Source organism: Ammospiza caudacuta, chromosome 1 (genome assembly GCF_027887145.1).
Source record: "Ammospiza caudacuta isolate bAmmCau1 chromosome 1, bAmmCau1.pri, whole genome shotgun sequence".
Lineage (NCBI taxonomy): Eukaryota > Metazoa > Chordata > Aves > Passeriformes > Passerellidae > Ammospiza > Ammospiza caudacuta.
This window is the reverse complement of record NC_080593.1, coordinates 85,647,754-85,669,753: the sequence shown is the minus strand read 5'-3', so window position 1 is coordinate 85,669,753 and position 22,000 is coordinate 85,647,754. Positions and strand designations below refer to the sequence as shown.

Genomic DNA, 22,000 nt, shown 5'->3' with positions numbered 1-22,000 from the left:
ATTGATTTAAAAGAATTAGTAATTCTAGAAAAAATCAATTCATATTAGAATGATGAATTAATTTTGCTCAAGACTTTTGATTCATTTTTTGTTATTTATGATTGATGAATGCTTAACACCAGTGGAAAAATGTTTTTTTTTTTCTGTTGTCAGTCTTTGAACTTTTGAACTCCCTGTTTCCTGAAGTCTGTTGCCAGACCGTTAGTAAAGACAGATTTTGATTTTTGGCTTGGTTGTTCAACACTATTGGATTGAGCTAATCTATTTTCATGTAGTGCAAAAGTGTAAGTGAAAGGAGAAACCAACTTTTTCAAGCTTGCAAAAATGTGGATTTGTCCATCCTTAGTCTTCCAAGAGTGCTCTCACTCTATCTGCTAATGCCCTTCCAAGGCAAAGTGTAAATAGCCTCTTTTCTAATGTTCTTCCTTGTTTTGCTTCCAGCTTAATATTTTCCTATCATCTTCTTTCTGTATTGGGATTGAACTGAATTTTGGAGTCCATGTGGATTTTCCTCTGTAATTCTTTCTTCAGGTTTCTTTAAAACATGTTTTTCTATTTGGATCTCTCATTGGCTTTTGGACCTTTTTTAGTAGGTTTCAAAATGTTTCTTTCATTATTTTTTTCCATTCTGCTTCATTTCCATGTTTTACTGTGTATCAAATCCCTACCACGGAAATATTTAGCACACATTCACAAATCTCTCTATGTCAATCCTCTTCTCCTTCAGAGCTAAATTTGTTCTGGTCTGAGTTTTGTTGGACTTTTCTCCCACTGCCTTCATGACAAGCAAATGTGGACATCACCATTTTTCTGGGCCAGTATGTGGACAGTCATGGAGTTTTCTTACAAAACATGATTTCTCTACTGCACAGCCTCCTTAGTTCATTGTTCCTTCTCCAGGATGTAAGGCGGTACTTTTATTGTCACTTTCACTGCACTCTTCTGCTTTTTGCAGTGTTCCTCTCCTTTTCCAGACTTTCATGTCTAAATTTCTTCAAGGACTTAGCTTCTTGTCAAATCTCATGAACATGTTCACTTCATTTTTTGCCACAATTACTGTTTTTGTTCCTATTTTCACTTCATGTGTTCTCTTCTACTTCTTTCATGTCTGCTTTTATTGCTTTTATTCCACTTGGACAAATAGCCAAAACAGACTTGTAATGTTTTCCACATTTTTTCTTATTTCCTTTTCTGATTCACCAATTCTTTTATAATTCCCTGCACATCTCTCATTACAAGCACGTAGCTATCAAAAAAAAAAGGCTATAGAAAGAAAAGAGTAGCTGAATTTACTGACTCTCTGTCTTTTGTTGGATATTCCTTTCTGAGACTCTTTTGAAATTATTATTTCTTCCCCTAGTGGCTTTACATACTGGTTTTTTGGCAGTTATGAAAAATCTATTTTCAAAATACAGTGATTTTTTTATAGGCTGATATATTTTGAGAGTGCATTATTACAAAAAGTGTTGCACTTCTGGAAAATAAGTTTTTACCAGTCTAGCCAGAAAGATGTAAATCAGCCCTAGGAGGGTGCATTTTAGATGTCAATTGATTCTGGTACTTTCCCAAAATTATATTAAAGGAAAGAGGGAAAAGAAAAAAGAGAACATTCCATCAAATGAGACACAAAGTTGTCCATGCACTTCTGAAAGTCAAGATGAATCATTTTACGCTTGTACAGAATGCAAACAAACCTTACCCTATGCATCTGGTGGCATCCCAGACTGTCACCTGCAGTTCAGCTTGATTTTGGAATTCACTTCAAATTGTGCCTGCTGACTGCACTCCCTACCTCCCACCTGAGTGATGGGTAGCAATATTTCCTTTAAACTGCCAAGGAGCATAGGAGCATTTGATCCCAAAATGTTTTCCATGCCATGTTAATGATGGCTTTTTCTCACTAGGGTTTACATTTACAAATCAAAAGCAAAAGTATTTGCGTTTTAGGGTTTTTTAAAATACATCTGGCATCTAGAAAGTTAAAAAAGAACCCAGATACTTTGTGTGCTGTCACTCAGCCTGATGGTCTCAGCTGCAGAGCACCATAAGGGCATAAAGGAGGTTGGCACTTTTTGGAAGCTTGTGCACCTATATTCATGTTTTCTCTGAACATGTATGGCCCTATAGAATGACTTTTTAAGGGACTGGACACACATGTGCTGGAGCCTGTTTCATGGATGTCACTGGATTTGTACCAATGTTGCAGTATCTCTCAATAGTTTGGTGTCTCATCATCTTTAGCTGCATTTTTGTAAATTGAGAATCTGGAGAGTAGTGGAATATTAAGTGTAAAGCATATCAGTTTGTGTGTTGTTCAGCTGAGGTTTGCTGTTTTGGACATACCGTTCCTTGCTTTGCTGATCACATTTGTTCAGAAAAGATTGTTTAGCAGTCTAAGTTTCTTTCATTTGTGTCTAAGTATCTTCAGATTTTAGCAAAATCATTTTTTGCTCCTTCACAGAACCCACAGTAATAGAAATCAATTATACATTACAAAGATTTGTAGCAAGTGTATATTCACTACATAGAGTTGAGAGTGACTTGTCAATAGTAACAGCTCTGAATCAAAGAAATTGTGTTTCTCTTCTTTCTAACAAGTTCCTGAGCTGTGATTCACAAGGTGCACAGGATAGAAGCTTGGTGGTTACAGCAACGAGTTCAGTGTCCAGACTGATAGGAGAGGACATAAAGGATTTATATGTGTGTGCCTTCCAAACATCCATTTATACAATTGGATCTTTCTACTAGTACCAGGCAGCATTCTGCCTGCTCCCACCTTCTGAATTGTGGAGATGTGGCTACCCTCTTCTGTCAAGGAAAGATTATTTTTTTTCTTGTTGTTGGGATGCTACTTTAAAAAAAAAAAAAAAAGAATTTGTTTGAAACACGCTGTCACTTACAGAAGAGATAATACAAAGGCAAAAATTTAAATCAAGTTAGCTTGTCTTCCCTTTTTTTCATCTATTGCTGCAGTAGAAAAAAATTATTATGTCCATTTCTCTTGATACTGATTGACTTCTTCAGATTGACATGAATGAATTTGGGTAGCAGTAATAGACATAGGCTTTATTAAGCATGAAAGGTATTCTGACTTGAGAAAATCTGAAAAGTAAAACAGGAAACAGGACAAATTATTTGGAGAAAATACATTTAATTTTATATCACAGAAGTGATTGAAAAGCTTTGATTCTCAAAGCATTGAGGAATTCTTGAAGCGCTGATCTGTCATAAAATTTTGAAAAAATATAACTGACTTGACAACCTCTGAGTTGCTTGATTAATACCGATTTTTGAATTCCTAGACTTGTATTCCACTACTTTATATGTGCCATGGTACTTTAGTTTTGAAGAACTCAGATTAAATTTGTGATCTCAAACTGGCAGAATACTGAGGGAGGTGATAGTAGTGGGTGATACTGCATCTGCTTCTTTATATTTGCAAGAGTTTACAGACTCGTTTACATTTAGCTGGAATTCATGTATTCCTAATCCATGTTTTCTGATCTCCTAATAATTTGAGTAAAATGTTTATATTCCTCAACTTCAAAATATAGTATTTGACAGCTCATTAAAAAAAACCAATCAACTTACCTGTGGGTTTTGCTGTATTCATTCAGTATCCATGTGATTTTCAAATGGAAACCGAGTTTTGAATATTGCTTCACTTCTTCTATATGTACAAGGCACAAGAAGTATAACAAAAACTAAAGAAGGTTCTTGGAAGCTCTCTCTGGTTGTGCACCATTGTTGTCCTCAGTGCAGTGGAAGGGGCCAGAGTTAATACCCATACTTGTTCCCTACTGAGAAATTCACGGTGTATCTAAGTCCCTTGTTGTGTTTTGGAAAACTTTTTTCCCGGAGGCTTCCATTTTTCTAGTTCCTTTCCTTGGGTTTTTGTTTCTTCAGCTTTTCTACTGGATAAGAAGTTGGACACGTCAGGAGTGTCAAAGTGAACATAAATCAGTTGGACCTGGAAACGAAAGTTGTACTCTTAGTTGTGGAGGCACTTTCCATCACATGAGCTAACCTAGGTGAAGACAAGAAGTAATCAGATAAGCTTCTAGGAAGGGAAGTTATGGTTATGGTACAAGGAAAATAATAATGGCAAAGGCAAGAAGAAAAACAGCATAATTGCAGATGGTGTGGACCTGGCTAGCTACCTCCACAGTGACATATAGGTAGATTGGTCACTTTAGCACTGAGACACAAAATGGATGATTTTGTATGGGAGGTGGCTGCATTGCACCTGGCCCTGCTAGGATGTCTGATCTGAAAACTCTGTATTAAAACTAGAGGAATGTGGTCGGCCACACTGAGGGAGAGCTGGCAGGGGCACAGGAGACAGAATGTTCTCAGACATCTCTGGTTCTGGTTGTGTAAGTTCTGGTGCCTACCAAATGGGCCCTGACCACAAGATCTGGAACTGCTGTCTAGATGCTCTGATAGACTCATACAAGTGTAAGGTAGCACTAGTTGTACAGACTTCAAAGTATAACTCAAAACTTTTACAGTAAGAACTTGAGAGCCTACTTGCCAGGCATATAAAATCAACACAGTGCAGCCTGGGTAAAAAAACTGTTGTGGGATGAAATAGTTGCTTCTCTTTTATTATTGTGGTGTGTGACCAGATAATTTCCTACCAATAGCAAGATAATAAAGCAGCATAAAGTAAATTGCATAAAAATATAAAAATGCTTTTTATTTTTTCAGTTCAGAACAGGAAAAGGTTAACTTTTTTTCCTTCTGACTGCAGACTGTTAGCACAAGGGAGTGCTTCAGGGAGTACAAAAAAAACAAACTATATTCAGTGTGGCTGGTTAGAAAGGAAAACCTGAGTAGTCATATTTTTTTTGTTTTGTTTTGTTGGGTTTTTTAAACTGTGTCTCCCAACAATGTCACGACTGTAGTATAATGCTTTAGTTTTGAAGCAGGATCTTGGATTAATTCAGTTTCTGTATTGTTAATTTTAGAGCAAATTTAGTGTAATATCAGTGTCATGTCATGGAAAGCAGCTTCTAAGTTCACTTTGTGCAGTAGGTCTGTCTGGCACTTTATATGGCCAGTTGTAATCAGTTGTGGTGTCATTCAGCTAATCAATAAATGTTTGTATTAATGGAGTTTAAATATCTAACAGGCATAAATATTCTTGCTGTCACTGAATAGATGAATTTGTTTGCCTGTTGTAAATCTTACCTTTCATATTTACCCATAATATACTTGCAAAAAACTATATCCTTTATGATACTTTTATTTTTTGTCTCTTTTGGAAAAAATAAAACCCTTACTTTTTGCTAATACAACTGGCACTTTGAGTGCATAAAAACAGCTCAATTGATTACTACTGATTTAAAAACTTCTGAGAAGGAAGTTGCATAACAAGACTGGGAGCTCAAATATGTGAGTTTTGGCAAAGAGCTGCGGAAGAAAGGCTTGTCTGTAGCAACCTTGCAAGAAAAGAACTTGACATTTTGAAAAATTTTTATTGAGCAGTGTGGACAGGGAACAGGAAGTCAAATCACTCTCACAGGCAGTCTGCAGCCTCTTCCTTGCTGACCTTTAAATGCCACTTAGTGTCATCAGAAAGACAAGGAAATGCTAATAACAGGGCTTGGGGTAAGAAAGTTATGTATAAGGGACATACTTTAAAAACAATCATAAGCTGATTTCCATTTTTATACACATCTGCTTTTGTAAAGCTGAATTCTCACAGCACTACAGTTATATTTTTAATAGATTACACTTACCTTTATTTATGTGTGACTTCAAAATTTTCCAAGTATCCATAAGATACCAGAACTTCTGTTTATCTTGAAAAGGAGGTAGTTTGAAAAAGATAGTTTACAATTGCATTCTGGTTTGATGACCTTGGAACAGAGACTGGCCTCAGCTTTAGGCTCTCAATAGATCTTGTGTTGAGTTCAGCAGGTATGGGACTTTAGGAATCTTGTAGAAAACTGACTGCTTGGTGTCTTCTGAAACGAGAGTGGCATGCATACCTCACCAGAGTACTCTTAGCTTCATACTTCTGTGTTTTTAGCAGTCCTTATTTGCCCTGCAAAAATGTCTTTGATAGCTAAATTTCAAATAGAAGAACTAGTAGGAAAAAAATTTTAACATTAAATTGCTGAATCCCAAAGAAAACACTTGGTACACTAGAAAAGAACAGGACGTTCCTTGGGTTTCAGAAGTTTAATGAGAGGGGGAAAAAACATAGCTGGCAAGTTTAACATGAAATGGTGATGACACATGATGGCACCATGGGTTGGTACAGCAGTTGTTTCTTGCCTCCTTCTGATATCTTTATGGAATTGAAATGGGCTCTAATCCATGGTTGTGCTTCAGTACACATTCCAAACCTATGCTCAGCTAGTGTCTAACCTGACTGCTGACCTGTGCTGGTCTATCTGGTTTTGTATTGGGTTTGCTTTAATTCGGGGGGAAAAAACAACCCCAAACCAAACTGTTTCTTTTTCTTTCTAGTTCACATTAATTAATTACTGTTTGAACTGGTAGCAAAGTGCTCCAACACTAGTGGCTTAACAAAGACTGTGATTTTGCAAGTTGAGACAGTTTTGAAAGCTCTTTATATAATTAGTTTCCATGGCTTTTCTCTTAATAATTGATTTTTTCTTTCTTCATTTTTTCTTTTTTTTTTTTTCCTTATTAAGCACATGGATTCTGTGAACTGATTTGGAATCTAAGCAGAGTATTTGTGCTAACCTGTTTGTCAAATGAAATGGAGGATAAGGGCTGACTTTTCTTTAGCCAGCAACATTGGCTTCAATTCCTGAGCTTGGCTTTCCTCACTTACACTGCTGCAATTTGAGAAATTCAATTGGTTCTTTGATAATAAATTAGAAAAACAAGAAATGAGAGATGGTTAGAGTATTTGGCATGTAGATATCATGTCCCTGAAATTTTGCTTGATTAATATTGTATGCTCTTAATAGTTGTCTTTGCCTTGCTGAACTGCCTAAAAAACAAACCTCCAAAATCCTGTGATTTGGAAAGGAACTGCATTGCATCTAACCCAAGGTAAAATATAAAAGCTGGGTTAGGTGTTGTCTCTTGGTATTAGTTTTAAAACAAAGGACAAGTCATACCATAATCAGTTGTGTCAGTGTTTTGTGTCCAGGGTTTTGTTTTTTCTCTTAAAGCTAATGAAAATGACTACACACATAGGAGAATTTGAAGGTCTGACTCCAGTTAGGCAAAGTTCTTGTTGCTGCATGAGAGGGCTTTCCAAACTAGTTCTAAACTGTCCTCATTCCGTTCCCCTAGAAGCTGTAGCAAGTTCTTGTTTTAGGGCAAGGGTATTTACATGAGCGTTCTTGAAATGCTTAGTAATGGAATAATGGGCTTGATGTAAAGGTTGGACTTGGAAAAGAAAAAATAGATGAACTTGCAAGGTTGGGGTTTTTTTCTATCATTCAAGTGTTTTTATTAAAAAGTACTTAGAGTTTCATGGAAGTATTACCTTTTTTCCCCCTGTATCTTCTGTTAGGAAATCCAAGCTTAAAAACAGGACAAAGCAGCTTTAACCTGTTTAGTTGTTCATCACTGTATTCCTTCTCAATGACCTGTAACTTGGAAAAGGATTCTGATAGCTCTTCAGCCACAAGATCTTGAAAGAAGATTGAATATTCATTTTAAACTGGTTACAGCCTATCATCTTATTAGCACTCAGTATTTTTAGTGCTAAGAGGGAGGTCTTGGGGTTTTTTTAATTATTTTCATACATCTTTGTCTAAAATTTCTCCACCATTTTATCGAGAAGGCTAAAGAATTAATAGAGTCAAAGCATACCTGCAGAACCCACTTTGAAATTGTTTTGTTCAGTTGTTTTGTAGATGTGTGAAAAGGGGAGACTCTATTTCCTTCCATGTACCTGTTGTTTCTGTAGGAGTAAACAAACTTTATTTGATAGGACCTTGTACAATATGCACTCATTGTGACTAAAAACTTTTAGCTTACAGATGTGGTCATTATTTTTTGCACTGCCCAAGGTACAGGGCCAAGACAAGGCCACTTCTCTATAAGTTTATACCTAATCTTTTAAACAATACCTTGTACTTCAACCTTTTTTTCTTTCTTTCCTAGAAGGGTAAAAATGCTATTGATGCCACTCAATTCAGAGAAATTAGTGATAAAAAAGATGCAGCAAACACTGCTTTCAGTCAGAGAAGACTGGTATCATACTCCACTTGTGCTAAATACATTATTCCAAGATGAAGTGTGCTGTGCAGTGTGCAACATAAAAGTTAACAAAAGCATCTAGGTCAGTAATTCACATCACACACACAGTAAATGCAGGATAAGGCACAAATCTGTTTGCATCTCAGTTGCTTTCACAGGAATCTATGGAACATGGAACTTTCCCAGGAAGTAAAGGAGCCAGTATTATACATATTTTTGCAATGCTCTTTTTTTTTAGCTCTTTATGCTTTATCAGTGCTTCCTCAATGGTCCCAAAACTAAGTGAATTATGTTTTTCATCTTGCTGTTTTTCATTTTTTACCTAAGCTTGCACTTGGCACTTTTGGAAAGAAATTATCTTTCTTTTTTTGAAAGTAATGGCATTTGGGGTGGCCTTTAAGTTTCCTGCCAGTATGTATTCTGTGGTTTTGGACAAAATTCCACCAGAGAGCTATATGTCCTTGATGGGAGAGTTTTGAAATTGTGGTAGCATGTTGTGTTGTGATAAGAACAGCATTATCAACCATGCTCATCAGCCTATGTTTCCAGAAGAGCTATTCAGCTCCAGGTCATGGTGAGGTGGTATCAGTGGTGATTCCACAGAAGATATTTCTGGGAACAAGTTACAGTCAAATAACTTAATTAAAAAGTAAAATCTTCAGTTTAATATAGAAGGTTCTCTTAATTAAAAAAAGGAGAAGGTGACTCAGATTTTGAGGGGGGGAAAAAGATCTTTTTGCAAGATTTTTATTAGTAGAGTAAAAAATAGGTATTGAATTTGAGAGTAAAGACTAAAGTTAAAATGCACATTTTGAAGGAATCCTAGTTCTAATCTTTTGTATTTGTAGATTTGCTACTATGTGAATGTATATGTTTCTGTTTGCATATTAATATAAAAATGTATTAAGATTCTGAAATCCATTAAACTTTTTCCAGTGATTTTATTAAGTTTTCAATGAGAACTAAAGTAATTTTTAACAGTAAGGAAATTCTGAATTTTCTGTTTCTCCTTTCATCTGGGCCTGTTAGAATCCAGAGTAGTGTCTGTCAGTAGGACTTCTTTTCACCAAGTTAAATGGTTGTTTGCAGTAAGTTGTAAGTGATTATGCGTGATTGTGCATATAAATTGGAAATAGTTTAATGGCAGCAGAATTTTTCTTATGTAAATCTGCAGAGAAGACTCAGGTGAATCAGGGAGATTGATAACAAAATAGACAAGCCTGAGACACTGACAGCATTTTATTAATACAGTGTTCTCATTTAAGAGTAAATCTTGCTTCCAGAAATGTGTAACACTTGTAAATTAAATGCAACTGCAAATTCATTTGGATAACTGTAATTATGAGTCTTGATATGAGCTTTAAATTTTAAATAGCAAGCAGCAGCAGTGTTCCCATCAATACTACTGTTAAACCGCAGTAGGTGCTTATCGTGCCTCCTGTCTTATTAATACTGCCTGTAAGCTTTGTTCCAGTTGACCTTTGGAAGTTTCCAAAAGTTAGAGTTTGCAATTCAGCAGGTTTGGCAGAGGAACATACATGATTATTCATATCATTGTTTAAACGGTAACCAGATGTGTCTTGTTTTTCTTCTTTCTTTCCCATTGTTTTTAAAGAGTGATGTTAATCCAAGATGTTAATCCATTTACAGGGTTTTTCCACAGCACCAAATTCCCCTTCGGTGAATTCTCGTTCCAGTAGCCTGGGTTCATCACTGTCCCTTGGTAACATCTCTGGAATGACAGCAAACCCAGAAGTGAAAAAGCGCAGAGCACCTCCTCCACCAGTTGCAACACCGGTATTGCCGAACGCGGAGGTGAGGGGACAAGAGAGGACAGCAGCACAGGTAACAGTGACACTGCTGGATGGGCTCCTTTGTTTGCTGTGCTGGGTACCATCCAACCATTCAGCAGTCCTAAAGCCATTCACAGGTATTTTGGTCGGCCGTTAGCTACAGCTGACCAAAACTCCCATCTTACAAGATAAAATTATCAAAGGTCTTAGTGTTTTGTACACATTTACTGAGCTCTCTTGAGACTGCCCCAAGCTTTCTGCCCTGTCAATAATCATTCTAAATCAGAAAATCTTTGTGAAGCAACATGCTGAGAGAAGGAGGATAAAGAAAAAGTAAGGCAGAAAAACTGAAAATTGTATAAGGTATCCTTACTGACTCCGGCGCAGTCCTGGAGAACAGGTGAAAGTTTCAACGAGTGACAAAAACCTTCAGCATACGGTTCTGTCCAGATACTTGTCAAGCTATCACCTGTATCCCTGTTTCCAGTGCTGCCATGGGATACCAGAATACCTACTCTGTTTTCTGAGTGACTGTGTGACCTTTTAAAGCAGTGCTCTGGTTTTGTTTTTATAAAAGGTCACTGTTCCACAGTACATTATTGAGAATTAAACAGAAATGGGGGGAAACCTTTCTGAGAACCTAAGTCTTTGAAAAGAATAGAGCTAAGGGAAGAAGACATTGCTCTTGCTTTTATAGTGACACTCAGGTGTGTTACTAAACCTGCACAAGTCTTCTAGTTTCACCAGCAACTAATAGTAGTCTAAATTGTGGTCTAAATGTAAACTGTAAAAATCAGCATGTAAAGTTATATATGCATGCCAAAGAATAGTGCAAGGAACCAATATCACCAAAGCTGTGTAATGAGCTCTTACCTGCTCAGGGCCTGTCACCTCTACAGCAGACTGATCTTTGGAAAGCAAACTGTTCTAGTACAAAATGGAGTCAGAAAGGAATCTTTGACTTCACTACAGAGGAAATAGGAGAGGAGCCTCAGTCTCACTCTCTTAATTATCTGCATTAAGGCATATGTTAAACACCTTTCTCAAGTGAAGCATACCGTAAAAAAGTTGATGCACACTCTTGGTCAAGGATTGTGGTTTTTTATTTTCCCATTCTTAGGTTATCTAAGTGTGATTGCTGGAACATAGTAGTGTTTCATCTTTCAAAATTGGGATAGATGCCTTGAAGTAGTACTTATTTATAGACATAGCTGAAGACAAATTACTGCATTTTTCTAGCAACACTTGTGAAAATTTTTTTCTTAAAATTTCCTTTTGAAATTCCTGTGTAAATATTTTTATGAGCTTTCTTGCATCCCCCAGAGTTAATGTGTTTAAGGTAAATAGATAATTTCATACAAAAATACTATGGCATTTTGACTCCTAAGTTTATACTAGTATGGTAATCACAGACTACATTATTCTGCCATTCTCTTTGGTTGATCTCCTTGCAGTATGGCATTGAGATTCTAAATTGGGATGTACAATTACACTGCAAATCTAAACTCTTTTTAAACATACTAACATTTCTATTTTCAGCATTAGGTTAAATAGGTTACAATGCTGGTTTTCTGAAGCCAAGGGTAGAAAAGTCTGTGGTTTATTTTTTGCAAGTAGTATACAGTACAGTATCAACTTCAAATTCTCTTAGTCTGAAGGAAAAGTTATGAGAAGAAGGGAAGAAGATGAAGGTTATGTCAGAGGATTTTCCATAACAGGGTTCATTTTGGGCAAAAGAAATGTCCTTTGTAGCTGACAAAGTCAGTGAAGACCACAGTAGAGGTGCTAGAGTGTATTTGGCTGCATTTGTTAAGTAAAGGACATCTTTCTGGAAATAATGGCCTAGGTGAAAATGTTAGAAAGTTATGGTGTGTTTCTGAAGCTCCCAGGCTGAAAGATGCTCAAAGGCTGCCATATACTTTTAACAGGAATTGGGTAGAATGGAAATAAGGCACAAGTTCCATAAAGCAATCAAAAACTGAGGGAAGAAATTCATTATTCAGTATTATGGGGCAAAGTAGCAACGGAGATATTGTTTATAAGAAAACCCAAATAGTTCCATTTTATCTACGTGCAGACAAGCCAGTTTGCTGTGAAAATAGAGTAAAAAATCTCAGGGTGTAAGTTTATTTCTTTAGTTTATGGGAAAGAATTAGCACTGATCTTTTTTTTCAAGGAAGGACGTCAATTCCTTATTAATGGACTTCCTTCCATAAAAAGATAAGATGTTTGTTTAGAAAACTTTATTTATGTGCAACTGTTACTAACAGGAAGGTCCTGCAAAAGGGGAACATGTTTGTTTCCAGTGAAGCTAGCACATTAATAGAAAATGAAAAGGTGATATTCTGAACTTTCAGAAAGTTTTTTCTTTTTTATCTGTCTGGTTCCGTGAAATTGTGTAGGAAATAAAGAACTGTAGCTGTTATGAACACCTTTAACTTTCCAAACCAATAAGCCTGTTATTTTTAACCCATTGTTATATTCCAGGTATAAATGATTCTTTAGGGTTATATATATATCTCATCTCCCTGCCTAGTGGTCCCGAACAAAAATTTCCATGTGTATGAAGACTGGGGTGTTTTAGTTTGTGATGTACATTTAGATTTTCTCCACTCATTTTTCTGCATAAGGGACTTATTGCAATATAATTTTACTGTCTTACAGCTTTTGTTCCTGTGGGGCTTAGGGTAATTTATCTCCTTGTAGATAAGGTCCCTGAAGTAAATTTATTTACTTTTTAGTGAAACAACATTAGTTTTCCATATCTATTTAAAGGTAGTGTGCCCTCTGTAACTGTTTTAAATCTACCCTAGAAAATATTAATGTCTGTTCAGAGTGTGCTGAACATGCACTAAGTAGTTTGCATAGGAGTTTTCAGAGTCAAAGAAAGGAGTCTACAGATTTCTTCCCTGGAGACTTCACCCCTGTTTTTCTTAAACATCTTCCAAATTATGCTATTTAGAATAATGAGAAGTCACTTGAAAAAATAATCTTCAAAATGCTAGGGTATATAACAATTCCAGGACAAAATCCAGGAGGTTTGATGCTTATGAAGCAAGGAGGTCCTCTCCTTTCTTAGGCTGCACTTTTAGAAGGTTGTATTAAAAACCAACAAATTTTTCAGATATATTTATTACAAATTTATTTATTTATTTGTGTTGTTTCCTGTTACCAAAAAGCAGTTTTTGCCCTGCTTTTTACATTCCTCTCTTCTCCATTTAGATCTCAGTGTTGGATTGCTGAGGATGGTTGTTGACTCTGAATTATTGGTCAAGACCATATTTTAGAGCAGAATGCTTAGACCCAGTGTTTGATCAAGGCTGATATTTTCTCACCAATTATAACTGACTCCTTGAAGAGTCTTACTCACCTGAACAAAAAGGCAAGAGAGACAAAAGAGAGCCACAGCCACTCTCATAATTTCTGGCAGTTTTCTTTCCCATTGACCGTAGTTAAAATAAACCACTTCTATGCCTAAATGAGAAGTTTGGCTTTAAGATAATTATTATAATGCGAAAAATGTAAATGAGATTTTCATATCTTTCCTGGAGAAAATAAGATACACTAAAAATTTGCCGAATGTCTTGCTTATGTAGAAGATATTTTCAGTAATTGCTATGTTTCTGCCATCTTCATTGATGATCTCTTATACTGACCACCAAATAGGGTGCTCATCTCCATCTCCCTCTATGCTGGACATAGCAGCCTCCTGCAAAGTATGCTGCCAGTGCATATTGCACTTGAAAGAGTGATGATTCTGCTGGCAGTCATTGACAGGAGTGTTGTAGAGGTGGCAGGACCCTGGCTTAGGTATCCTATCCATTAGTAGCATTTTCATGCCTTTGGTAGGGTTGCTTTTCTCACAGTAGAATTCATGTTACAGTATTATTTACTGTCCTTTTATATTTAAACCAATAGAAATAGAATACACCAGGGATTGAAAACTTAGGTCCTCCCTTTGTGATTGAGCATATTAGCAAGGAGGAAAAATACTCCAGTGAAATGTCCTTTCTGGAAGCCATTGAATTTTTACCTATCTACAGGCACCCCTGAAACACTTGAAATGATACTGCAGATGAGCACAGCATATAGTGAGAACATACCTGGAATTAATTCTGCCAGCAAGAACCACAGAATAATCTTCAAGCAGTAAAAATAAAGGAGAGGCAGTAAAGGAAATGTATGAATAATTTAATATTGGGATCATAATTAACATACTAATTTTTTTCAGTGTTATTAAACTGTAGACTCATGCAAATTTTTAGAATCAGTCCCTGAATTTTCAGTTCTTTAATTCCCCTTTTGTATGTGTGTATGCTACAGGTATGGACTTGGAAGCTTCTTGGAAGTGTGACTCATAGTCTTCCTTAGAATTAAGGTGTATTTTTAAATGGTGGCCAAGATTTTTAGAAATGGTTAGTTCAGCTGTCCATAATTAGGAAGCTGATTCTGGAGCTTGATGTTTTCTGAACTTTTAAGATGTCAGAAGCTACGTCTGGTTGCTCAGCAACTCAGTATCTGGCCACTGTGATTTTAATATCATATTATTTTCCAATGTGCCACCTTCTGTCACCAAAGGAATTTAAATTGAGGTTGTTAATACAAAAATCTGAGCAAAGCAAGAATTTCTTCCAGTAATGTCCCCACAGCACAGCACAGTGTTTTGCACAGTCATCTTTCATGCATTTTTGCACAAAGTGATAACCACTCATCCACCTTGCTTCTGTAAAATCTTAATGCCACAGATTTGTGGTTAGCTGGCAGCAGGGATAATCTTGATTGATATGAAATCACACTGTTACTGTTGTTCTCCTCAGGTTTTCCAAATGACATATTTCCCTGTGGCTGCAAATTAAGCCTTAAAGCCATGAGCACAAAGCATCCTGTAGAACAGTGTAGAGTAAGTTCTTGCCATGTACATCAGTGTCAGAATGGATGCCACCAGTAGAGCTCTCTGTCTGTGTATCCTGTGAGTCCTCAATCTGCCTTGTCCCTGGGTAGTTCTAATAAATCTGATATTTGAAATAATAATACTCCTGCAGTTGGCTTTCCCTCTGAGAAACAGCCAAGTCTTTAGGAAGAACCTGTGTTTGTCTGGATGGCAGCTTTTTTCCTCATAAATTTTCTTGAACTATGAGATTTGACATTTTTAAGAGAAGCATGATAACAACAGTCACTGCAGTTGTGGGAAGTTGAGGGACAGAAGAGTCACAGCTGAATGAGAGCACCTACCATGGCTTCTTACAGAACTGAGATTTACTGTAGCCAGCTGTCTAAAACCCACTTAATTAACGTCACCTATAGAAGCACAGTACTCATACCAGCTTCTTTGCATCTACTTCTTCTTTTGTGTATCTGCTGCAATTTATTATTGTCTAAATTTCACTCTGATCAGAGTTCTGTGTCCCAAGAGGAAGAGTTTCAAATTAGTTTAGATTTACCCGGTTGGTAGCTCCTATTTTTAATAGAAAGTATTGCAGTCGTACTTGGAGGGGTTTGTTTTTGTACTTACTGCAGCAGGATACGTCTATGGTATAGGTATTTTCTTCTCTTCTACCTCATACTTTATTTCACTTCTTCTGTATAAGATAATGGGCAGTTTGTGGGGGACATGTGACAGATGTATTCTGTTTTAATAAGAAGCCCAGAATCCAACAAAAGGGTGGATGGCTTCAGATTACTTATCTCCCTTTCATAGGTTACACCTAAACCAGAAATGTCTACTAGAAGTCAACAAGATATGAATGCATGCTTTTTTTATCATCTTTTAGAGAGGAAGGGAGGTTTCTCTTGACTCAAAGGTCTTCTGGGTGAGGTCTTCTCAACCTTTTTCTTATGACACATTTCCTTTCTCCCTTAAGTGTTCTGTGAATGTATTTTCAATGTATTTTCATTTTGCTTTGTGGGTTTTTTTTTTCTGTGGAGCATCCAGAAGTCTCCTTTGAGAATAACAGATACATTTTTTCACATTCTGAGGAAGGATGCAATGAATCAGATTTTGCTGTAGGAAAAAGCTGTTTTTCAAAATGTGTCTTTTATTTCTACAACCTATTGTATCTTCTAGGTCACTTCTCAGGTTTTTATAAGTTCCCTGAGAACATGAAAGGAGGATTTATTCAGAACAAGGAGGAAGAACACTTGACTGACTTTAAAATGTTGATTTAAAGTTAGTTAATGACTGAGTTTATATGCCTTTTTAATTGTTCTGATTTAAATTTTCTTTTTGTGCACAGAGGCCTGAAATGTGAATACTGCATGTTATTTTTAGAAGTGTCTTTGCCTTTGTTCATTAACTGAGGATGTCATGAGAGTTAGCTGTGATCTTCTCCAGTCTTTGTGGCAGACTTGTTAGAATTCTCAGGCAGTATGTGATATCTTCCAACAGCATTTTTCTGATGAGGCAGAGATATTGAATCTTTAATAAAGATGCTCTTTCTCTGGAACACTGTTCAAATGCCCAAGTTATGTATGCCTTAGAAAAGGAAGCTATTTTTTTGTATTAGAGTTTGGATATTGGGTGCTGGAGTGCACTTTTTACTGCTGTATGATGTCAAATTAAGAGGCTGAGGACTTCTTATGTGATTGACATGGGGCAATGTTTTGATAAGGTCAAAGAGTAGCTATGTGTCTCTGTTAATTCAGATTAACAAATAATTATTGATAAACCAATTAAGAATGGAGATAATATTTGTTTTTATTTGTTTCTGTGTTTCACATCAAATTCATATAGCAGTTGCTTATTTTGGATGTACAAGGCTGTAAATAATGCATGGTAAAAATTTTCCATTAGGCTTTTAATATTTATTTTTTTGTGCTTTTCTTCCAGTCATTCTGCCTGAAATTTTAGTTAGAAGCTAATTTATTTCATTTATGCATTCCTGTAGATGTTGAGAGTTTGTGGGTATCATGGGGTCTTTTGCCTCTGTTCATAGAACCATATAGAAATAATTTATTTTGCTGTATGCTTTGGCCAGAGTCTTTAGCCTGTTAGTCTGGGATGGTAAAACAGTTAAACTTGCTTGACATTTTTCACAGGTTAAGTGGTCTGGCACAGACAGATAATGACCATCAGGCTTGTCCAATAACAGAGATAAGGAGTGCACTTCAGTCTTTGTCTGTGGAGAACATTGTAGTTCCTTTGTCTGAGCAGCAGGTGTGTGAAATATTCTCAAGATGATGCACCAGAGACTATACTGCTATCTGATGTAGGAAAGATTGTATAAAATAACTGTGTCTGTAGTAGGTCTCCACTATGAAAAGCAAAGAAATAGAGTAAAAAAAATTACTGAATAATACTGCTAAATGCTGCCAATGCCACATTCTGGCATGAAGAAATTGAGAAAAAATAGGTGAAAGATATAGTTGCTATTTGGAAGGTGTACGAGAAAGAAAAAAAACCCCAAACCAAGCCTCCTTAGGTGGTTTATGTACTGGCAAAATTACTGGAAATATAATAGAGAATTTAACCAGTTGGCATCTTTATAAAGATAGTGAACGGGGTAAATGTAGCTTTAGTAAAAGAGAAATGCTACTCTACAGGGTTTTTTTCCTTAGAGTGCTCTTGATGTGTTCAGCAAGCAGATGGGTGTGATCTGGTTGATACAGTCTGTCTAGGTTTCCACAAAGCTTCCAAGTTCCCTCATCAAGAATTTCATAAGGAAACCAAGTCTCGGTTCCATAATAAATAAGGTCATCTAACTCTTAAATAACAGACACAAAAGAAAAGAAGAGAGAGATTGCAGGTTAGGACTAAATGATCTGCTCATCTAGTGGTGAAATGTTGCAGAAGCCTTGGAGTTTTTGACCATCCATGTTGATCATATTAAGAAATTAACTGAAAAAGAAACAGTGAGAAATTTTGTTGCTCCTACTTGAGTTATCTGGTTAGTAAGGACCAAGACTGAGTACAAAGAGCAACAGTTAGAAGACCTTATGAGACTGTGCACTGGGAGCACGTGCAGATGGAAGTAGTTATATTCAGTGTGGGGAAGGGTGAAGTGGTATACATGAGAAAAGACCACTCTTAATTTTTACTAAGACCTTGTAAGATACTGATCTCTCTGCTGGCAGTATCTGATTAGGAAGATCTTAGGATCAGATTAGATTTTTATTTTAAAAAAGTCATCTCCAAGCTCAATAGCAATCAACAAAGGAAATCAAATTAGGATTAGCATTTTAGGAGAGGAAAAATGGGTTAAAAAATATTGTTTTATTACACCTCTACATTATGAGCTGTTTTATGCCATCTTAAATACTACAACAGTGTTCTCCTTGCTTCAGAAGGATATTACAGAATAGGATGAGACTCATGGAAAAACATCAAAGGTGATCAAAGTTTTGGAGTAGTTTAGTACAGGGTCAGTGGTGCAACTTAAGTAAACCATGATTCTTCATCTTGAAAAAGTCACTGAAGACTATGGATAAAGATTTGTCTTTTCAGCCAGCCGTTGTAAGAACATTTGGAGCTAATAGAAACAGGCAAACTCCCAAAGTCAAAGCACATGGGTCTTCATTGACTTGGTCCACCAAGGTTGTTATGGATACTAAAAGTTTACATGGGCTTAAGAGGAGACTGGACAAATGCTGCAAGAATGACAAATCCATTATGAATTTTGAAAGATAAATCACATCAGGAAGCCCATAAAATGAAGTTTGTTGGTGGCCACAAAAGTGTTTGCGAGAAGGTAGTATTAAACATACCTTTCCTCTTCTTTTGCTATCCTGTAGGTACCTGCCACAGTCTAACAGAGAAACCTGAGCAGAGCCCTTGATCTAACACGTGCAGCTATTTTTGGAGAATACTAAAGAGAGTCATACCCAAATGATTGTCTCATATAATCTGATATCACTCCAGAAAAGTCATTGGCAGCATACACAATGACTTCACTAGGTCTTCTTATCAGTGGTAATTTGATGACCAGAAAAATATGTTTCTCATTAAAAAAAGAAACAGCTGCCTCTGATTCCTATTCCCAGTCATCAGTCTTTGTTTTGTGCTGCATTTGTAGAAAGTACAAAGTTTGTACAAATTTGTACAAAGTACAAAGCTGCATTTGCAGAATGGAGCTGGAAGTTTTGCCAGTAAATCATAGGACCAGTAAGAACTTTGCACCATGAACCCTAAAGCAACTTGCCTGGTGTGTGTTTTATGACTTGGTAGTGTGACTGCAGGATCAGAGCCCCACAGGACTCTGAGGGTTGTATTTGCAGGCCCCTTGGGCTGCTCCTCAAAATTCTGATATGTACTTGTACAGCTCACATTACAGGTGACTGGGAGCTGTATGGGTGATGTCCAGTGGACTCTACAAAACATGTGCCTTTCACTGACAAAGTAAAAAGCAGCATGAAAGATGTGATCCCTTTGCATTTCAAATCAGTATCTGATCCAGGTGCATGTCAGATATACTCTCTAGGTTGCAGGTCCTCTGAGGAAGGAACTGTTGAGACACTTCTGTCTTGTGCAGTGACGGGGCAATTGTTTTACCTAGAAAATGATATTTCTACCCTTCAGGAGATAGAAAGTCAATCTCTTTGGGTTTTCCCTCTATCTATCCACTTTTGGTTATATTTTTTAAGAGTTTATAAGGGTGGAGCTTTTCTTAATGACTTTCACTTAATGGCCTTGTCAAAAAAAGCCATGTACAAAGTGTTGCCCTTCACAGACATAAATTTTTGTGATGAAACACATTAGGTTTTATAGAAACAATTGTCTCTGAAAGCAATCATAAACCTGAAAGGTTTTATGAATTTCATATTTCCACTGGAGCTGAACCTGGCTAGTGCTATCCTATTGTAGAGACCATTATCAAGGTGTACAGAACCAAGAAACAAGAGTGAGCAGTAAAAAAGGCTGTAGTCTTTATCATGCCCTATACCATGGTACATGACTAAGAAATTAAACCTCAACAATTCCTTTCCAATTTGAAGGTGTTTTGTTCATTTTTTAAAGAGCTTTAAACATGACATTCAGTTATCTGAATGAGAAATATCCAGACTTTTCACGTTTTACAAAACAGTAATCAGATAGCAAAGATTAAGCCAGCTGACAGCACATCAGATAATGTTTGCTGTGCAGTTTGGATGCTTAATTTATCTAACAGCTGCACTTTGGTTTGGATAAATGATGCAGGCCTAAATTAAAAGAAAAGAGTAAAGTGCAATGATGGCTGAAGGCTTATCTTGCTGTCATGTAAAGCATGAAATTTAGAAAGGCTAAAAAAAGCTGCTAGAGAAAGGGAGTAATTTGTACTTCTTTTTATGATAGAAACAGTTCCAAAAATTAATTCTGGTGTATGCGCACTTAAACACATTTATTCTTTTAATGTAGTTATTAAAAACTACAGCTTAAATGATACATGCAGTGTAGTGACTGCTTTCTCAACATCTCCAAAGAGTATCAGTTAAAGGTATGTTGTATTTTAATAACGTATTACAGAATTTTCTTCTGTATACTTCTAAAGAAATTCTGTTGTTTCAGTCCAAATTGCTACCCATCCTCTTTATTGGTCCTAATGCTCAACTCTGTGTTGCTGCACATTTATTTACTAACAGCATGTGTCTCATTAAAAAAAGAGAGTGGCAGAAAGCATTTTAATAAAATGGCAACTCTTTTTTTAGGCAGCCAACTTATTTTCTAGCGGGTTTTTTTTTCCCTCCTTTTCTTTAAGCTCTTTTTTCCTGTAATTTTAAATAGAGTAAGGTGTCACAGTGTGATGAATTATTTAAAAGGAGTCTAAGCTTTCTCAGTCTAGAAGCAATTAACTACAATTGATTATATTTTTTCCTGAAGTTTTGCCAGTAAGAAGTAGGAACTAGTTCAGAATTTCAGGAGAGGTTTTTGTGTTAGTGAGAAGGTACAGCCTCTCAGAAGTGCAGTTGGAGATAAGACTGATTTTGCTACAACCCTTTGAGAAAATCTTTACTCAGATAATTTTCACAGTCAATTAGCAGGTTTTGCACCAGAAGAATTTAAAATTTTAAGGTCTACTTTAAAATTATGCATTTTTACATTGTAAGAGGAATCCACTGTGTGGGGGTTTTTTTGCAGTTTCAGAAACTTTGTCCAGGAAATAGAAGCAGTGTCAGTTCAGTGGTGACTTAAATTGCTTACCTGCTTTAACTGAAGGCTGGACTTTGTGAAGTGCCAAGTGCTTCCCAATTTGACTTGGATAGGCTGTTATTTTAAAGGGATTGGAGAATGTAATTATAAAAATTTGCACAGTTCCTCCATGGTCTACTTTCCTGTTTTTTGAAAAGTACTACAGTCTTGCACTCTAACCTGTGTAGCTGTAACCTCTGAATTGACATCAAAGTTGGACTTACCTGGTGATGTTTAATATATATGCAAGAACACAAGCAAAGTAAGCTTACAATGTCTTTACATTACAATTTAATGTACATAACATAATAATCATGCAAAAATGCAAGATTTGTTTGGCAGGACTACTTCCATTTTTTTTCAAGAAAACATATGTCTTGAGAGTTGAATCCTTGAATTATGTGCAAGGAGAATTCCTGGAATAGTCTTTTTTCCAGCTTCAATAGCATTCTTGATCTTTTGCAATAATCCAGTTGCTTCTGGCTGTGAGTTCATGGTTCAGTTGCCAACTGTTTCTGAGCAGGCTATACTACCTGCCTTGGGAATGATACCACAGCTTACCATCTGGTGAGATCATGATAGCATCGATTGACCTCCACATGTGGTCTCTGTCAAGCACTTCATTGAAAACTGGCAAGACATTGGGGCCGGAACATACTGTTCTATGCAGCCCTGAATTTTGGCAGGGTTGCAATGCTCAGTAAGTAAACTTCATCTGGCTTGCAAGTCTCAGACAAATAGAACAGGCTGATGTCATCGTAAGCTTTAACTCTCATTAAGGAAGAAAGTATGTGTCAAGTAATTATGAGGCTTTGTTGGGCATGGTATTTAGGGGAAGTTAATAGACAAAGATCATTTTGAGCAGCGAGACTTCTGAAGAGCTGGCATTCAATGAGCGATGAAAAATGACCCT

General features: G+C 36.5%; 1 protein-coding gene across 2 annotated transcripts in view; it reads left to right on the top strand.

Moving 5' to 3' along the window:
* The window catches only part of COBL (cordon-bleu WH2 repeat protein), a 156,465-nt gene that overhangs the window by 73,820 nt on the left and 60,645 nt on the right, over positions 1–22,000 (top strand). For both annotated transcript variants that reach the window (XM_058808594.1, XM_058808618.1), the window contains one exon: positions 9,847–10,041. In XM_058808594.1, the coding sequence (XP_058664577.1) occupies positions 9,847–10,041 (195 nt within the window). The remainder of the gene's footprint in view (positions 1–9,846; positions 10,042–22,000) is intronic.